An 18,400-nucleotide genomic window follows, 5' to 3' on the forward strand; every position below is an offset into this window, starting at 1 on the left:
TCTCCCTTTAACCGTTCATTTTTTCACTGATGGGCCGAGCAGCCTGTGTGTGGTGGTAGTGTGTACCTGCCCTTTCCAGAACATTCCATCAGACAATATTCCAGAGTTTGAGATATGAACGTTACACCAATTGACATCACACACAAAACCCCTCCCCCATCAGATTGTTAAAAACATAATCGGACAGCAATACAATAAATAAAAGGATCAGAATTAACACTGATGAGGAGGGGGAAGGGCAGGCAGGCGGGTGGGCGGGAAAGGAGAGAGAGAGTAAGAGAAAGAGACTGAGATCAGGTAAAAACAAAATTTTGTTCAGTTTTGTCTGCCTCCCTTGACTCAGGGAGAGGCTGGATGAAATGTTATATACAGTTGCATGATGAAGGGATAGAAGGAAGGAGGGTGGGCGAGAGAGAGAGAGAGAAAGAGATAGAGACCGAGAAAGGCTGGTTTCTGCTCATACCAGCACTGTTCCACTAGGAGAAAAATCTAATTACAAGGACAATAGAATAAGAATAACAATAACAAAAATAACAAAATAAAAGGTACATGGCATTTACATATTAGCAATGAGAGAGAGGAGGAGAGAGGATGGAAGGAAGAAGGGAAAGACAAACAGCTCTGTTTCAAAGTCTCATTTGCTAAGTGTCCATGGTGTGCATGTGGGCTCATGTATCAATGTGTAATTTGGATGAATATCCACTAAATCCACATTTAAATGGGCACGCCAATGTATAGAAACATTCACACACAGGTGTAGACTCCATAATGCAAATTCTGTATTCAAACAGAACGTCTAACACAACTATTGATGGGATTGACCTATGCGTTATACGTGTGTGTGCATGCACATGCACAAAAAACTAACAAAATGAGCACATTTTTATACTGAAACTGACAAAAAAAAAAAAAAAAACCCAGATAACCCTGTCTCAGCTTATCCAAATACCTAAATATTCTCCTTAAAAGAAATTAAAACACAAAAGAGTGTGCAATGATTACTAAAATTGACATACGCACATATTAAGACACTCTTTGTTCATTTTTGTCTCTGCGAAGAGAAACATCACACATCTGGACACACACATCACTGACATCTCACGCTCGCTGCTTTATAAAACACATCACGGTCCTTGATTTTGACCAAGAACTCCTAAAGAAAGCTAAAATGTATCATTTTAAGAGCAAAAACAAATTTAAATGAGCTCGATATCACGTATCATTCTTTAAAATCCTTTCAAATGGATGGTATCTCAGGCAGAGAGCAGTAACTGTGCGGTGCTCTTCCTGCCACTAGGGGGCAAACGTGCCCTAACCGGCCCTTCCCAGTGTTCAAACCTAAAGATGACAATCAACTCAATCATGGGTTGATAATCATACTGAATTTAAATCGACCTCCTGTGATGATCGACGTCATTAATCCGGGCATCACACACACACTTCTACCATCATGAGAGAACATGATTACACATAACACGAGGTGACGAGTGTGAGTGTAAGTGTATTTGTGAGAGCGTGCAAGAGAGACTGTTTGGAGCTGCTGCTGGGAAAGAGAGGAATGAGAAAGAAGGGATGAGGAGAGAGGGGTGATGATGTCTAAGTAATGCTGAGGGAACAATTAGGTGTTGTTGCTCAGGGGTCCCGGTGCTGAGCTAGACTGGGCTGGACCGTCTGAACCGCCCTCTGCAGAAAGACACACAAGAGTTAAAATACTTCAGGACATGTGCGTTCACAAATCCATACAGACTGACAGCAAGGGTAAATCAAAGGCATGGGAAGCGTATGTGCGATCGGTACCGTGCGAGGCAGGTGTCGTCTGCGAGCGAGCATGGGGAGGAATGAGAATGGAGTTCAACTGTGGTTGGATAGACAGCTCTGCAGGGAGAGAAAGACAAAGAGGTTAACCATCAATATCTGTAGGTGTCAAACAAAGATAGCTTTGTACTTGCGTCACAGGATGTCAAAGCCAACTCAAATTGCAGATAGCAAAATTGTGTTATCTTCTAAGATTCCTAAATGCCAAAATTTGAGGTATGTGTTGTGACAAGTTCAATGAAAAATGTTTAAATTACAATATGTACCATTTTTAACCAGTATTTGCAATGCTCCAGACCAGAAAATGTACTAGAGAACCACTGGCTCCTAAAATTACACCTTTTTTTTTTAGCTGGCAAAGTCTCAATATAGAGGAGGATGTCGTTTTAGCTTAAGTTCAATTTAGTGGATTCATTTGAGGATCGATTGCAGTAGGGGAAGGTTTATAGCGATGCATCAAGCTTTCTTTTGGTGTAAGAGTGTGCAGTACATTGTTTCTATAGGCACTCGTTCTATAAATACACTGAGTGCACGCTTCAGCTCAGTGAGTGGCCAGTTTATAGTCTGCTGCCTTTTAACAAACAGACACTACTATGAGCTGTGATAAAGGGTGATCTCAAAAACCATTATTGTAGTGAATTATACCTGATGCAATGCTGTCAAAAGTACCAGTACTTCAGTACTGAAATTATAAAGTACATTCGGTACCAGTATTTTATGTGAATATGACAGGAGTGAAGCATAAAGCTTTGTTTACAGAAGAAATAGGCTAATAGGTTAGCAATTAAATGTGACATCGCAGCCATGGAAACATTTTGGTTCATGCCGAATGAGAGAGGTACATGAGTCCATACATTTAAGCTTGTCGGCTTTGTATTCTGTTTTGCAAATCGCAATCTGGTCATCCGATTAGCAGAGAATTTAACAATTTTCCATTAGTTATTCCACTGTACATGGAATCGCCGTTTCTTTTCCCAAATCTTCACTCATGCAGGGGATTATAAATGTTTCTTACTTTGGTTAGCTTTTAATTAGGCATTATATTTGCATTCTTTACTGTGGTAAAGTAGAAAAAACACTGTAGGAAAGAAACCGTTTTGCTTGCACGTAATTTTACGTTTTAACCGTAAAATTTTCCTGATATTGGTACCGACCGGGTGTGTCTCATACGTCCTGAAAAGTGAAGCCGCTGGCTCTTTGATCGCCCCCTGGTGGCTGGATGCAGTACAAGTCATAAACCCGCCCTCTCAATGCAAACGAATGGCACTTGTCAAAATAACAAAAAATTAATTACACATACAATAACATTTTCCGAAAGATGGTTTTGGTCATTTAAGGTAGTTGTTATCATGCTGATATATATTCAATAGTTCATTTTTGTGATCAGTGTGATTTTTGTAAGCAATTTGGTGCTATAGAAACGGGGCGTGTCGTCACGATTTACAGTTGATTGACAGCTTCTCTGAGGACTGTCGGAGCTTTGAGGGGAGATTGAAGATGAATAAATAACTATTATTTTTGGATTATTATTTTGGATTTGTTATTTCTCACTGACAAAAGTTGTTGTTCAGCAGTAAACTGTCCTAACCGACCTACAGATCTGACGGATCACTGAGTTTTTTTGGGTCACGTTAAATGTGGGCTTTATAAGCTAAATATTATTAGCCAAGATAACACGGCTAATGTTAGCCATGACGGAAAAAGCAGGTGATCATAATCTGGCAGTTACTAATTATCTTTATGGGTATAAAATAATAATTATCAGGACAAAACTAATACTACTCTAGTTAATTAAAGAGCACTGTCTAACGTTACAGCAATCGATCTGCTGTAGAGTTAGTTCAACTTTACCGAGGTTTCAAAAATATTATTGCTCTAGAAACAGAATATTTTTTTACAAGTATAATTTTAATTTGTGTATAATTTATTTATTTAAAATACATCAATTACGATATGTTGTTTTGACCTAGTTATGAGTAATTTAGTTTAAAACTGAACAATGTGCGTTAATAAACAATCAAATAAATGTAAATTCCTTATTGCCAGATGTAATTAGCATCGTTTAAGCCAAATGAAAAAGGGAGGAGGAAAAGAAAAATATAATAAACAATAGATAATAAAACAAATAGGTGATCTGATCTTGGTGACGCTGACGTCTGGGCGGAAGTTTGATACCGCGACTCCGCCGCCGCCTCCTGGTTTCACTGCGCTTTCTGCGCATGCCCAGGTTCCAACATGTCAACGCCCATCATCGTCCGTTTTACCTTCAGTTCATTACAATGGAAGGAAGCGGCGTCGCGGCGTCCATCTTTTTTTACAGTCTATGGTACCGACTACTGGACTTTTGGTACCGTGACAACACTAACCTTAAGTGAAAGAATTTTTTTGATCCTACAGAAACCATTCTAACATGATTTGGTGCTCAAGAAACATTTCTAATTGTCAATGTTGATTATCAACAGTTGTGCTGCTTAATACTGATTAAGAAAGCTTTATTTGAGTCTATATGCAGTAATAAGAAGTGGAATTAAGGATATTTCTGTTGCTGTGCAATAATGAACAAAGAAAGCTGTGATGCCCAAATCGCAAAATGAATGACTTATGAACTGGTTTGTTCAAGTTTCAGTCTAGCACACTTACAGTTATTTTTGATGAACAGAGAACCACTGCTTTGCTGTGTTTACTTTTAGCTTCATTAGACTTAAATCAGTCTAATTGGTGCCTGGTTATTCATTTGACAACATGTAGTTAAGACACGTTCACAACTAAACAACAAAGCTTTACAGTAATAAATGGTATTCTAATGTAAAAAAAAAAAAGTAACAAACATTTTAGCATATATAAATACTATTGTAGACAAGTGACAACACAAAAGGCATTTAACAAAATCAGCTAACCAGATATAAGCAATGACTTTATGTTCTAAACCACAAGTTTTTAATAATATGTGTGAGATAGAGCCAGAGTTAGAGATAGAGATATAAAAAAAAAGGATCCGATTAATCCAATGAGACTGAATCTGAACAGAAGTGGCAGTTCTCTCAGTTCAACTCACCCACAGGGCTGAAGTTGAAGAGTTGGGGAAGTTCTCGGCCATTAGGCAGACGTGCATTCGGCTGGCGCAGCTCATCGAAGAAAGCGTGCGCACAGGCCTCCAGCGGCGAGAGCCGTGTCACCGGCGTGTATTCCAACAGACGAGAACACAATGAGATGGCTTCAGGAGGGGTCCTCGGCTTAAACACCTAACACAAACACACAGATTTACAGGGAAACGTCACATTTAATCAGTTTAAAAATTAAAGACTTTCATCTATAGCATTGGGTATCAATTAACCTAGTGATGCGCCAAAATTTTGGCAACCAAAAATATCTTTTCCAAACAGCTTTGGAGGGCCAAAATTATTGGCCAAAACAGTGACGATAAATTAGCCAGTGTCTATTTCGTGCACATAAGCTACAACAGGTAAAGATGTCAGCTGTGTGGATGCCAAGGGCTAGGTTGACAATATCAATTTCTCAATTTTGATGATCTTCATTTTGATGAACTAAGATCTTTTATTCAATGCCGTTTTCAGTAGAGGCGTGAACAAAACTTGAATAAACATTATTTGTAGCACACCTGCCATCCAACAATCGCTATAAGCTTTGTTACCTTTGAAAGTCTGAGCTTTGAAATTCTATACATTTTAAAATGAAATTCAAACAATGCAGTTGACGCTTTATAACGTAGCTTAAAATTTGCAACAGCCATTTTTTTTTTTAGGTAAATGTGACGTTATAATATGACATTGTTTACAAGCTGTCTTTCCAGGTTGAAACAATGAGTGAGCGATTACATGTGACATGATATGGACTTCGGTAAGATGTACTGTATCTTTCAACATACCTTCTGATGTTCATTCAGGTTTATTTCATGCTATAACTAAAGAGGAAGAGATGATCTGTTTGTGTTTGCTAAGCTTAAACTGAGGTGCTGCAGCGCCACATGTAAAGAGTGCCAAAAAAGATTGTGACAGCTCGAGAGACGTCAATGGTCTCACTCCAGTCTATGGGAAATTAGCCAGATTTCAACAATGAATCGAAGTAGAAAATTATACATCATTAAGAAAGTGATAACTTTTTATGTGCAATTTATATAGAAGTCTGATTTTATTTGAGTATTTATTATTACATTTGATTCATTAATTCGTTATTAAATAAGCTACTTGTGGTTTCAGTTTTCGTCCATTGGTTCAGTAAAAAAATTAAGGTGCATTACTAGTTTACCTTCTGTAAAGACCTAAAATGTTTCTTTCTGTAAGCTAGTTGAGAACCAATATGGCTACAAGTGTAGCAACAGGTGCTTTACCTTTGTCCAAGGGTGTGCTTTAATCTGTGGGAATTTAAACTCTGTGTAGTTGGGGTTCATCTCTCGGATCTGTTCTCTTGTGGGGGTCCCCAAAACCTGCAGAAGGTTGACAGAGAGAGAATTATGATGCCTGTCTAATATGCTTACTCTTGAAAATAAAGCAATGCAGATTTTCCACTCACCTTGATGATCTCCACTAGCTGGTCCACTCCACTGTCACCGGGGAATATGGGCTGTCCCAAAAGCAGTTCTGCTAATACACAGCCGGCTGACCAGATATCAATGTTGGATGTGTAATCCGTGGCTCCGAATATTAGCTCAGGAGCGCGGTAATACCGCGAACAGATGTATGACACATTGGGCTCCCCACGAACTAACTGCTTTGCACTATGGAGACAACATGATGGGGGATTATAAACATGTTATCAAAGAGACATGTGTAAAACTGATGTAGTGGGCAGAATATGAAGGCGTACAAAAATTGGCACCCCTACATCACTGCTTAAAAAAGAAGAGCTGCAATGAGAATCATTTTGGAATCAGATCAAGGATCTCTGAATCTAAGGGGACTTTCACACTGGGCACGTTTGCTGCGGTTTGAGTCAGACTGTTCCTGGTGTCCTGCACAGAGTTGGTCTGATTGCACACTCAACTTTCCATCGAACAAAATTCTATCGAACCCTGGTGCATTTGTGTTCATGTTACATCATCACAAACATGCATGGTGGATAACAGAAAACAGGAAGCAGGTCAATATATTATAGGGCTGTCAAAATTAAAATTAAATTTTGTTATTTAATGCCATCATTCATTCAAGTGCTTTTAAACCATTCAAGGGCGATAAAATGCAAAAGAGAACTCAATTTGGTACTGGCGCACTGTCTGTAAAGCGGCTCTCTCTGACACACACCATAGAAAGTGCATAGAAAGCCCCTTCAGACAGAGTGCCAGTACAGTATTGAGTTCTCTTTTGTGCTTGAATGAACAAAAACACAAAATTATCTAAAAAAAAAATGTCTTAAATGATGTTTCTACATTTTTTTAATCAATTCACAGCACTACTTTTTAATTTAGTGTGATTATGCGAAAGCAGAGTGAACAACACTTGGGTTTACTGTATGTGCTTCACATGAAGGTGACTTTATACTAATTGCTAACAAACTCTTTTAAAGAGACAGCAGATTGCAAGCCATTCCTGCTCTGATAGCACTTACTATGCACGATTACACTGTATGCTCACTCTCACTCTTATCCAAGGTAAATCATCATCACTGTCATCCTTTGAACTAATGAAGTCATCACTGGCTAAAATGCACGTGCAGGGTACTTTACTTCCTGAACGAGTTTGCACTGAGCAAGTTGCTTTCGCATTCATGTGAATCACGCCAGTTTCAGTGCAACCAAACTCAGTATGAAAGCACCCAAAATTTGAATTTAAATTGTGAAATCCTCAATCCAGGACACAAATGCACACAAGTTTGGCACACATGCCAAACCTATCTGTAAATATATTTAAAGCATAATCAAACAACGAACTGGTGTGACTTCATTTTGAACAAAATCAGGCCAAAACAAAGTTCATCTAGACTATGTTTCAGGAGTTCGAAACTGGCTTTGGTTTACTGGCTGGTAAACACCACTGAACTATCAGCAGCATATGGCGATTACATAATTAGGTGTGCTCTGGTGTTAATTTCTTCTGTTCAGTCCGTTGAGGTCATGTGAGTAAAAACAAACACACTGAAGAGCTGCTTTATAGAAGAACTCAAAGTTGTAAGTCTAATTGAAAGTGACACTAACACTTTTATGTTTAAGGGGTTAGTTCACCTAAAAATGAAAATTCTGTCATTAATTACTCATCCTCATGTCATTTCACACGCTTAATATTATGAAGCGACGAGAATACCTTTTGTGCGCCAAAACAAACCCAAAAATAAGGACTTTATTCAACAATATCTAGTGATGGGCGATTTCAAAACACTGCTTCATGAAGCTTTTCGAACCTTATGTTTCAAATCAGGGATTAGGAGCACCAAAGTCACATGATTTCAGTAAACGAAGCTTCGTTATGTGATAAGTGTTTAAAAAATTTCAATGGTTCACCACTGGGGGGTGTGACTTTGGCAGTTATATACACGCTTCGAACCACTGAATTGGAAAGAAAAAAAAAATCGTAAAGCTTCATGAAGCAGTGTTTTGAAATCGCCCATCACTAGATATTGTTGAATAAAGTCCTTATTTTGTTTTTTTTTTGGCACACATAAAGTATTCTCATCGCTTCATAACATTAAGGTTGAACCACTGTAGTCACATGAGCTGTTTTAAATATGTCTTTATGAGCTTTCTGGGCACTGAAAGTGTTAATTGTCTTGCTGGCAATGGAGGCCTCACTGAGCCATCGGATTTTATGAAAAATATCTTAATTTGTGTCCCGAAGATGAATGAAGGTCTTACAGCTGTGGAACGACATGAGGGTGAGTAATTACTGACAGAATTTTCATTTTTTGTTAACAAACCCTTTAATGCAGTAAAACTGCTTGCATTAAAGGTGCAGTGTGTAAATTTTAGCAGCATCTAGCAGTGAGATTGTGAACTGCAACCAACGGCAGCTACCCCTTCCTTTCGAAGCAAAATCAAGAAGCTACGGTGGCTGTCTGACCAACACAAGTCAAAGATGTCGTCGTTTGAGACAGCAGAGTACGTTAGCCAGTCAAGCAATGAGATTTCTTTTTACTTCTAACAAAGAGCGGTCACTGCTTCTAATAAACCAGAAGACGACTACGACTACTACGACTACTACTATTACGACGACTACTACTACGACGACTACTACTACGACGACTACTACTACGACGACTACTACTACGACGACTACTACTACGACGACTACTACTACTACTTACTACTACTACTTACTACTACTACTTACTACTACTACTTACTACTACTACTTACTACTACTACTTACTACTACTACTACTACGTGTGTATTCAACGTAGTGACGACGCAAGCTGCCTCTAAAAACACAAACGATTTAGAAGAACAACATAGTGATGAAATTCGCTCCGTAGTGTTTGTCCATTTTTAGGGCTGCTGTAGAAACATGCCAGCACAAAATGACGACTTGATGGAGGGGGGACACACGGTGTATGTAGATATAAATGGCTCATTCTAAAGTAATAAAATCATAATGATTCATTATGTAAGGTCTTTATACACCACTGAAAACATAGGTATGTATAATATATTCCATTTCTGTCAAAAGATCCTCTCAAATTTTACACATTGCACCTTTAAAGCAATTTATTGTATAAAGTGCTGTATAAATAAATATGACATGTTTGACTGGAGCGCCAAATGCGGTTCCCAGCAGCATGGGGATGTTCGCTAACATTATAGGCTACCCCTGCTCAGGTATTTTGAACATTTTTGCCCCTAAGCAAAGAGCAAAAAACAAACTTTTCCTGAAGTATATTGGGGTCTAAAGATCAGTATATATCTTACACATGAGTGTGTTGCAAATACATGTCAGGACACACACCTGCCAAAGTCACACAGTTTGAGTACAGCTGTGTCTGGGTCCACCAGGAGATTCTGTGGCTTGATGTCTCTATGGCATACGCCTTGGGAATGAATATACGCCAGACTGCGAAATAACTGATACATATACACCTGAGATAGAAAGAGAAAAACAGAATAATTGTGGGGGAGGAATGACAGAAAAAGTGAAAGAGAAGTTATTGTTTACTGTCCATGTACATATGAATGGGCACAGTAGCAGTAGTCATGATAACACAGAGACTTACTTTGACATAGATAATGGGGATGGTGGTCTTGGACTTGTTGAAGTGGCGTGCCACCCTGTACACGGTTTCTGGTACAAAATCAAGCACCAGATTTAGATACACTTCATCTTTCTGAGGAGAAAGAGAGAGAAGAGAAGGCAAATTAGATTGGTCAAGAGCAATAACATTCTTCAAACATATTCAATATGACAAAGTAATATCACTGGGATATAAATACTTAACTAAATGGTTGGACAGAAAAACCAACCTTTTCTCCACTGGAGTAGAAGAAATAGCGTAGCCTGACAATATTACAGTGGTCCAACTTCCTCATTATCTGTAGCTCACGGTTCTGTAGAGCAAGAAATTATGTGTGAAGGACAGTAAAAGCATGCAATATAAATCAAACATCTATCTTATTTAGTGCATTCATCTGTGGAAATGTGTTGCTCTGAATATGCAGCCCATTTAAATCTAGTGCTGCACAATCAAATTAAAACACACTGTTAAGTGGAAGGCTGTGCTCTATGCAGTCTGCAAGATACTACACATACACATGATTCAGTGTTTTCACACTCAAGAGTGTTTTCATTTACATTTGATATTAACATGCGTCTCAGGTCTGAGATGAACGATTGCTATTTAAGGCTTTACAAGAGTTGTGAACAGCAATTACTGTGGCTCACATTTGAATAACGTACAGATCACTATACAAACGTAAAAGATGCAGAAAATCAAGTTGCGCAGACAGAGTGGCGAGAAAATATTTTTAATTTGGTTCACTTTGGGAGCTATTTGAAAGAGGTTCAGGTCTGAAAATGTGAAAAGGCAACACTTCCTCAAGGCAGCAGAGCCTGGACAAAACAACTTACTTTGGAGTCATAAGGCATTGCTTGCTACTTTGTATTTTATGAACAAGCTGTTGAACATGAAAGGGGGTGTTTCGATGTGATCTAAAGCCTTTTTGTTCTATTAGCTTTGAAATCTAAGCAAAAGCAACATGAGATATTAAACGTTTATTATATCACAGTTGAAATCGCAATATGTCAAAATAATTACAACGTGATTGTAGCAGCCTGATTTAAAAAGGCCTGTAGCATTACAAGTAAAAACCTTTCATTCTGGACTTGGAAAGCAGCATTGTTTGTGCATGCAGATGGGGTGTTTCAGGGTGTTTTATTATGATACTGACATTAGTTAGCACATACTTTAGGGATGTGCATCTCCATAACTGAGGTCGATGCGATATGCATCTTGATGCATAGCCAGCGCTACATTAAAGATACATATGAAGCAGCTACGATGCGATGCGATGCAATTCAGCCCTATTACAATGCAGTGTGATCCGATTTCGATTCGATTCAACACAATGTGATGCAATGGTGAAATTGTGATTATTCCTACAAAAATAAAGTCTTAATAATTATTGTATTATTATTATTATTATTATTATTATTATTATTATTATTAGTAGTAGTAGTAGTAGTAGTAGTAGTAGTAGTAGTAGTAGTAGTAGTATTAAATTAAGACATACATTATACCATACAATAGTAGTTTAACAACTTTTATTTTGACGGGTTGCCGTTAAGATCTTGAGGTTTCTGTGTGTAGCTATATGATATTACAACAGTTTTTCTCAAATTAAACTGCAAACTGCTCATAGGGCTGGGCGATATATCGCATGCGATTGTCACGCGCATTTCGTCAGTAAAGCCGGTTCCCTGATTGCCGCTAAATCGCCATCACCTGCTTTCAAATGGAGCGGCATTTAATAAACAGAGCCGTAGTTCACTTATAAGCTACGCAATATCGCGTTCATTATCGAAGGCGATTCATCTGTGATAATGAACGCAATATTGCGTAGCTTATCAATGATCTACGGCTCTGTCTATTAAATGCCGCTCCATTTAAAAGCAGGTGATGGCGATTTAGCGGCAATCAGGGAACCGGCTTTACTGACGAAATGCGCGTGACAATCGCATGCGATATATCGCCCAGCCCTAACTGCTCATGAAGTGGCTCTCAGAACAGCTTTGGAGATTAAGTTTATGTGTTTATGTCGATGTCGTCATATAGTCAGATGGCAGATGCTGGATAAAACACCACGAGCATCACGCGTGCTTAAGTTTGTTTAGTAAACGTATTCACGCATCTGCGCCATTCATGCAATACATGTAGGAATCATATTTAAATAGTCTTTTTGTGGTTTAATATTCACAGACACTAGTCCATATCGTGATTTGATTTAAGTGTACCCACCTACTTTTGATTTATTCATCCAAATTTTGACAAATTCCGTGTTACAGTAAATTCTGCTTTTATGAATGGATTCCACAATTCTGTCTGTTTTCTGCATCGCAGAAATCATAGTTGCAGTTAATTTCTTTGGTTCAGACAGACTGCAAATCATAAATTAACTTAAGTGCCTTCTGACTTCTAATGCATGGCCCTTTCACAAATGTTGTAGTGCCATGTTAATCTATGTGACTCTCAGGATACGCCTTGGTCTCCGTTGTGATATGTCATATTCACGTAGCAGCAGTGTGATGAGAGAACACACTTGAGAAACAGTTTAGAGGAGAAATCAATCTATATATAAAATACTGGTCACAAATTATTGGTCACTTTCTAAATAACAAAAGTATAGTGCATCTGCTATCGGTTTTTACAGATGCAAATCGCATTGCGATACAAATGCTAACTTGTATCTGATGCACACTTTTTTAAAACAATGCATCGTTAACTTTTATGCCGATGTGAATCTGTGAATCTTATCATCCCTAACATACTTGCCTTAAACCTCTTATCCTGAAGCACCTTCTTTATGGCCACCATCTCCTGGCTGTCGATGAGTCGAGCCTGGTACACCACTCCAAACGAGCCATTCCCGATCACCTTGATGTCTGTGTATGAAACCTCCTGAGGACGGTCGGGACCCTGCCCTGGTGTGGCTACTACCGTTGTCACTTTCCCACTATCCCCTAAAGACACAACAAAATTATTATTATTATTATTATTTTTTTTAACAAATGGTCACTGACTGAAACTGAGACAGTCAGATAAATAGAATCACAACGAAGAATCCACACAAGCTTGTGTTAGCACGTACAACCTGAATCAAATGTTTTATCAGGGGTCTGCAACCTATGGCACGCAGAGGGATAAATCACAAAAGTGTGCAACTCCAGTCAACAGAATGTTGTGTTTAATAGTATTTATAGCTCCTAATTTAAAACAGGCTGTGTGTCTATGAGGAATGATTAACTCCAAATATATGTCCGTATGCAATTTCAAGGGACTTTATTTAAATTAACTACATACGCCTCTTAAGCTATTGTCACATGTCAGTGATTATCCCTCCACATGCCAATGTTGGCATGTGTGCCATAGGTTGCTGAAACCTGCTCTATATGAATGCTGTCCTTTAAACACCAATGTTGTACTCAAAGAAATTACAAATTCTCAAAAAAATCCTCAATTCTCAAAAAAAATAAAAAAAAAAAATAAATAAAAAAAATCCTCAATAACAGTGGCATTTATGTTAATTGTCATGGTTTAATCCATGCTTATATGAAATTGACAAATAGGTTTTTACTAATATTACCTCTTTTCTACCACATAATAGCTTCTAAAACAAAAACTGCATTAAACCATTGTGTGCACAACAGGTGAAGTAACACTTAAAGGGATAGTTCACCCAAAAATGAAAATTTGATGTTTAATCCGGTTGGTGAGGTCTGAAAACACGCTCTGATGCCAGAAGTGATCGCTCGCGTGTATATTTCATTGAGTGAGAGCGATCACTTCCTGCATCTGAGTGCATTCAGACCTCACACACCAGACGCTCAAGGCAGTTGGACATAATGGTGTATTAGAGGTAAAAAAATGATATAAATACTGTTTGGTTTCTCACACAAAATTATCGTTTCGTGTCTTAGGACATCAATGTGTTGTCACGAGCCGCAGGGTTTAATTTGGATTTGTGCGTGCATGTTTTTTTTTTTACTCATAGATGGAGTTCCCATTAACACGCATTATATGACTGGCAGACCACAGCGGTTGGAGTTAAAAATCATCATTTGTGTTCTACTGAAGAAACAAAGTCACCTACATCTTGGATGCCCTGGAGGTAAGCAGATAAACATCAAGTTCTCATTTTTGGGTGAACTATCCCTTTAAAAAATAATCTTTACTAAATAAATTCCATTATTTTCTTGTTCTCAGTAGTATTTTTACTTCTGTTCTAGCTTCTGTCAAGAGAACTGGACCATTGTATAATGCCACTAAAAGGTTTCTTTAAACCTTTGTTGCCTATAGGCATTATTAGAGATAGCAACAAACTTAGCAATTCAGAAATTAGAGATACTCAGGTAGATGCAAATAATTTGCCCATCCACTTGTGTTCAAAAACTCTGAACACTATATGAACAAAAATGTTACATGTATTTATTTTGCATTAATCATTACTCCGCTTGGAAAATAATATCTGTATGAAAACGCAGCATTTTGGCTAAGACTACCAGACTATGGAAATTTTTACTTGCCACAATTAACGTGAGTGTAAAATGTCATTTGTGGCTCTGACAGTACTAATTATGAAGCTAATTTGAAGCCACTTAATTTTAGCTTAGAAAAACATGAGTAATACTTCTAATCAGTAGGTGATTTGAAAAGACAAGTCACATGTAACATTTATGATTCAGTTATTGCTCTTTTTTTGGAAATGTTTTTTGAAGCCTAAAATCACCAGTAAAATCACCTGAAATCACCGATTATAATTGTAGGAAATGGTGATCAACACATTCTTCAAAATTTCTCATATTCCATGTAAGAAAGTCAAGTTTGGATAGACATGAGGGTGAGTAAATGGTGAAGTATTCCTTGAAACTACTCAGCCATGCCTGAGAGGCCATTTAAGACATGAAAATATTGAGGCTGTGTCAAACAAACAGCTAACCAGTGTTAGATCTACAGCAGTTATATCTTTTTAAACTCATCTGTGCCCTCTTATCCAGCATGCTATGCCTATTTGCCACTCTATCTGACAGGTGTTAATAGTAATCCAACACCATGTTTAGATGCGTGTCCAAACACAACAGAACAACGAGCAGAGCTTATCACTAGAAATAGCAGAAACACCCTTAAGACTGTTTGAACAAGGGTGGAGGATGAGAAAGCTAAAATCTGACCACATTTCCACCTGTGGGCAAGAGCAGACCTGATAATGGGGATGCCTGAAGACAAACAAAGCCCTAGGGTGATGTTTTGTCCATCAATCCATCTGTCAGTTTAGAATTAGAGAAGGAATGACAGATTCACCATAACAGATGCTTTGTTTCATTACAAGACAAAATTATTATTTGCTAGATCAAAGCAGAGCAGACAGCTGTTGTCATGCATGACAGAGAGGGGCCGCTGCTATTGAGATTTTTTTTTTTTTTTTTTCATCAGAATCACTGCTTCAAGTGGGATACAGGATACTGTAGGTTAGTGGCCAGTTAATATGGACATCACATAAAATGTCAAGTTTTAATGCCAATTTTTGGATGTTGCATAAAAAAAGGAAACACCAAAATGCAAATAAAATTTCCAAAATGTGCAAAAACTTTTACATTTAAGGTGGATACATTTTTATTTAGGTAGACAAACTCATTAACTATGAAAGAAACATTCACAGAATAAATTGACTGAATAATTCACTCAGGGTAAAAAAAAAAATTAATTAAAAAAAAAAAAATCACAGAGAACCTAAACTGTTGTGATTCTGAAATGCCAGAACCAAAGCTTGTCATTAAAATACTGGCTAGAATTACCTTATATAATGAGAGAGAGTGTTTCAGGTCATTTAATGAAACAGCCTTGTGTTCAGTGATCATGTTTATGCCACTTAGTGGCCTTCAGTGACACACTGAATGATGATTTTTACCATTGCTTGTTTGTCTTGCACTGTGTATCTTAACCTCATGTATTTGCAAATAAAAATATGATAAAATATATTACACATATGTAGGGGTGTAACGGTACACGTAATTGTTCCGAACTGTCACGGTACAGTGCATGCAGTCACACGACGAATACAGTCGGCCGCAAGCGATTCACACTCCAATCCAGAAGGGGGTGCGTGCGGTAATGCAACACTGTTTGCTACCAGTAAAATGTGCTGAAGAAGAGATGATCAATCGATCTATATGCTTATACGTAATCTCTCAGTGTTACAACTGCAGAAAGATATTAATAAAACAGCTTAATATCTCACGTAGCATTACATTTACCTCAGGAATTTAGTGTCGACAGCATGTTAGTTCTCTAGAGAAAAGCATTTTGTAAATGCACTATATTAGCTTATATATTCATTATATTTACTTAACCTATTAGTAATGTCTTAATTATTTAATGTATGTTTAAATAAATTTGTCATGAAAACAAGTTATGATAGCCCCTGTGTAAATGATTATATTTCAAAAATGAATTGGAGTAGAAATTTAACTTTATAATCAGATTTAAAAGTTAATGCAAAACTTGCACTTGTGCAATTTACGTTTTTTTTTTTTTTTTTTAAGTTTTTTTGAGTGCTGAATCTGATTATTATATCTAAAAATAAATAGCAACTGAATTTAATAATTTGGGCTCTGTTGTTAATTGTAACCTTTAATATTATAGTAATGTGTAAGTAAGGGCTCCCTATATAGTATACAGCATTAGCTACGATAGATTTTTTTAATATCCTTAAGAAAATTAATTATAATTGAAATTATATATATATATATATATATATATATATATATATATATATATATATATATATATATATAAAAATGCTTAATAAAAAAGCAATTTCATGTCAAGCTTTCTCCCCCTGCTCTATCGAAACCGTACCGAACCGTGACTTCAAAACCGAGATACTTACCGAACTGTCATGTTTGTGTACTGTTAAACCCCTACACATATGTAAAGGAATATGTATGTAAAAGTAACTTGACTGCTTTTTTCCTGATAAAAATGTGTGGCTAAAATTTATCAGGTTTTTGTGAGTGCAAATGTCAGCAAGCCAATAAAATAATGGTTACTAGGCTGAAAAAAGGTAGACAAAAACAGCAATGGCTGTTGTACTGGTCCAAGGTTTCTCAGAGGGCCATGGGTTACAGTCGTACATCCATCCACACACTAAACTCCCCTAGTACTCTTCCTAGAACTCTTCCTAGTAATAACACCCATCACCACTTCCCATGGAAATCCAGCAGTCAGCACCAGTGCAGATGAACGCTGCTGCCAGCACTGCAGTCACTGGGAATCATTTATAGAGCACCAAATGAAGACGTTTATGCCTCTAGGGAAACCACTAGTTTTTACAGTAGCCCAACCACAAATGTACAAATGGTAAATTTTCCTTTCTAGGACGCAGTGCGTTTAAATTCAAAGCTTTGTGATGATCTATTAGATTGCGATTAGGGGAGTCGGTAAATATTACATTAATAATATGTTATGAATATTGATTCTGACTTTAATTATATGACCAAGCAAACACCACTTTGGTCCTCTCTATGTTTAATTTCTCGGTCATATTAATGTTAAGGATATTTATGATGCTATTAAATTCATACAGCGTAGCACCGAATGAAAATATGTTAATTAAATGCAGAAAATAAGATACAATTTTTTAGATGTTGTGCTAACTGAGCTTTGTTACCAAGCGAGCGTATCTTGAAGAACACAACGACGTCTAAACATCCAACAGACCACGAATCATATATTAAACAGGGCTCAAATGAGCCAAAAATATGATGAACTTGTATCGATCATAAGAGATGTGTTTAGCTCTTGTTCTGATGAAGGATTGTCGAGCTAATGTAGTTAGCGCAATCAAAGCCCTTGATCCGTCTACAAAAACAAGCTCACGTTAGCTTAGCCAGTTAGCCGCCTAAAGTAGGTTAACGCGATCATTACAAAATAATCAAACAAATTAATGGACATCATGCTACACGGACTAGCACTTCGGCTTTTATTCGTTTACTATCATCACATTTAATGTGATTGTCGTGTGATGTCAATGAAAGATACTCACTGCCCAGCTTTAGGTTTCCGAAACCAGACGAACTCCCGGCTGAGGCCTGCGCGCCCCCCGTCTTTCCTGAAGTGCTTCCACCGGCGACGGCTGATCCGGCGGCGGCTGCAGCGGCTCCCGGGACCCCCGGAGGCTCAGCAAACGAGCTAGTCCTGGGCCGCCCGCTGCCGCTCATATCGGGTTTCGTGTGTGCCAGAGCGGGGGTAAAGAGTGCCGGTAGACTGGCCCAGGCGCGTAGTGGATATGTCAATTTAAACAACAATAATCGTTAAAAAATAAAGATCCCTGAACTATTCTATCGGTAAGGTTGTGCGCCTCCTCTTTCTCTGTGTGGCTGGGCAACTGGAGCTGACGCACAGTGACGCTCGCTGCGCATTGTCTTCTGGGTA

General features: G+C 37.9%; 1 protein-coding gene across 1 annotated transcript; it reads right to left on the minus strand.

Moving 5' to 3' along the window:
- Nucleotides 1-229: 229 nt before the first annotated feature.
- gsk3ab (glycogen synthase kinase 3 alpha b) lies at nt 230-18,371 on the minus strand. Its single transcript, XM_067403869.1, has 10 exons — nt 18,012-18,371; nt 12,743-12,930; nt 10,218-10,301; nt 9,971-10,081; nt 9,706-9,836; nt 6,346-6,550; nt 6,164-6,259; nt 4,871-5,057; nt 1,798-1,875; nt 230-1,683 (listed from the first exon to the last, which is right to left on the minus strand). The coding sequence occupies exons 1-10, from the start codon at nt 18,184-18,186 to the stop codon at nt 1,619-1,621; spliced, it is 1,320 nt and encodes a 439-aa protein (XP_067259970.1). The 5' UTR covers nt 18,187-18,371; the 3' UTR covers nt 230-1,618.
- Nucleotides 18,372-18,400: the final 29 nt, after the last annotated feature.

Source organism: Chanodichthys erythropterus, chromosome 2 (genome assembly GCF_024489055.1).
Source record: "Chanodichthys erythropterus isolate Z2021 chromosome 2, ASM2448905v1, whole genome shotgun sequence".
Classification (NCBI taxonomy): domain Eukaryota; kingdom Metazoa; phylum Chordata; class Actinopteri; order Cypriniformes; family Xenocyprididae; genus Chanodichthys; species Chanodichthys erythropterus.

Excerpts from the sequence above, each read along its gene's own strand:
- gsk3ab (XM_067403869.1), bottom strand. The coding sequence starts at position 18,186 with ATGAGCGGCAGCGGGCGGCCCAGGACTAGCTCGTTTGCTGAGCCTCCG. Across the intron at positions 6,260-6,345 it reads AGCTAGTGGAGATCATCAAG|GTTTTGGGGACCCCCACAAG; the intron begins GTGAGTGGAAAA and ends AACCTTCTGCAG. Across the intron at positions 5,058-6,163 it reads AAGCACACCCTTGGACAAAG|GTGTTTAAGCCGAGGACCCC; the intron begins GTAAAGCACCTG and ends TGTTTGTGTTAG.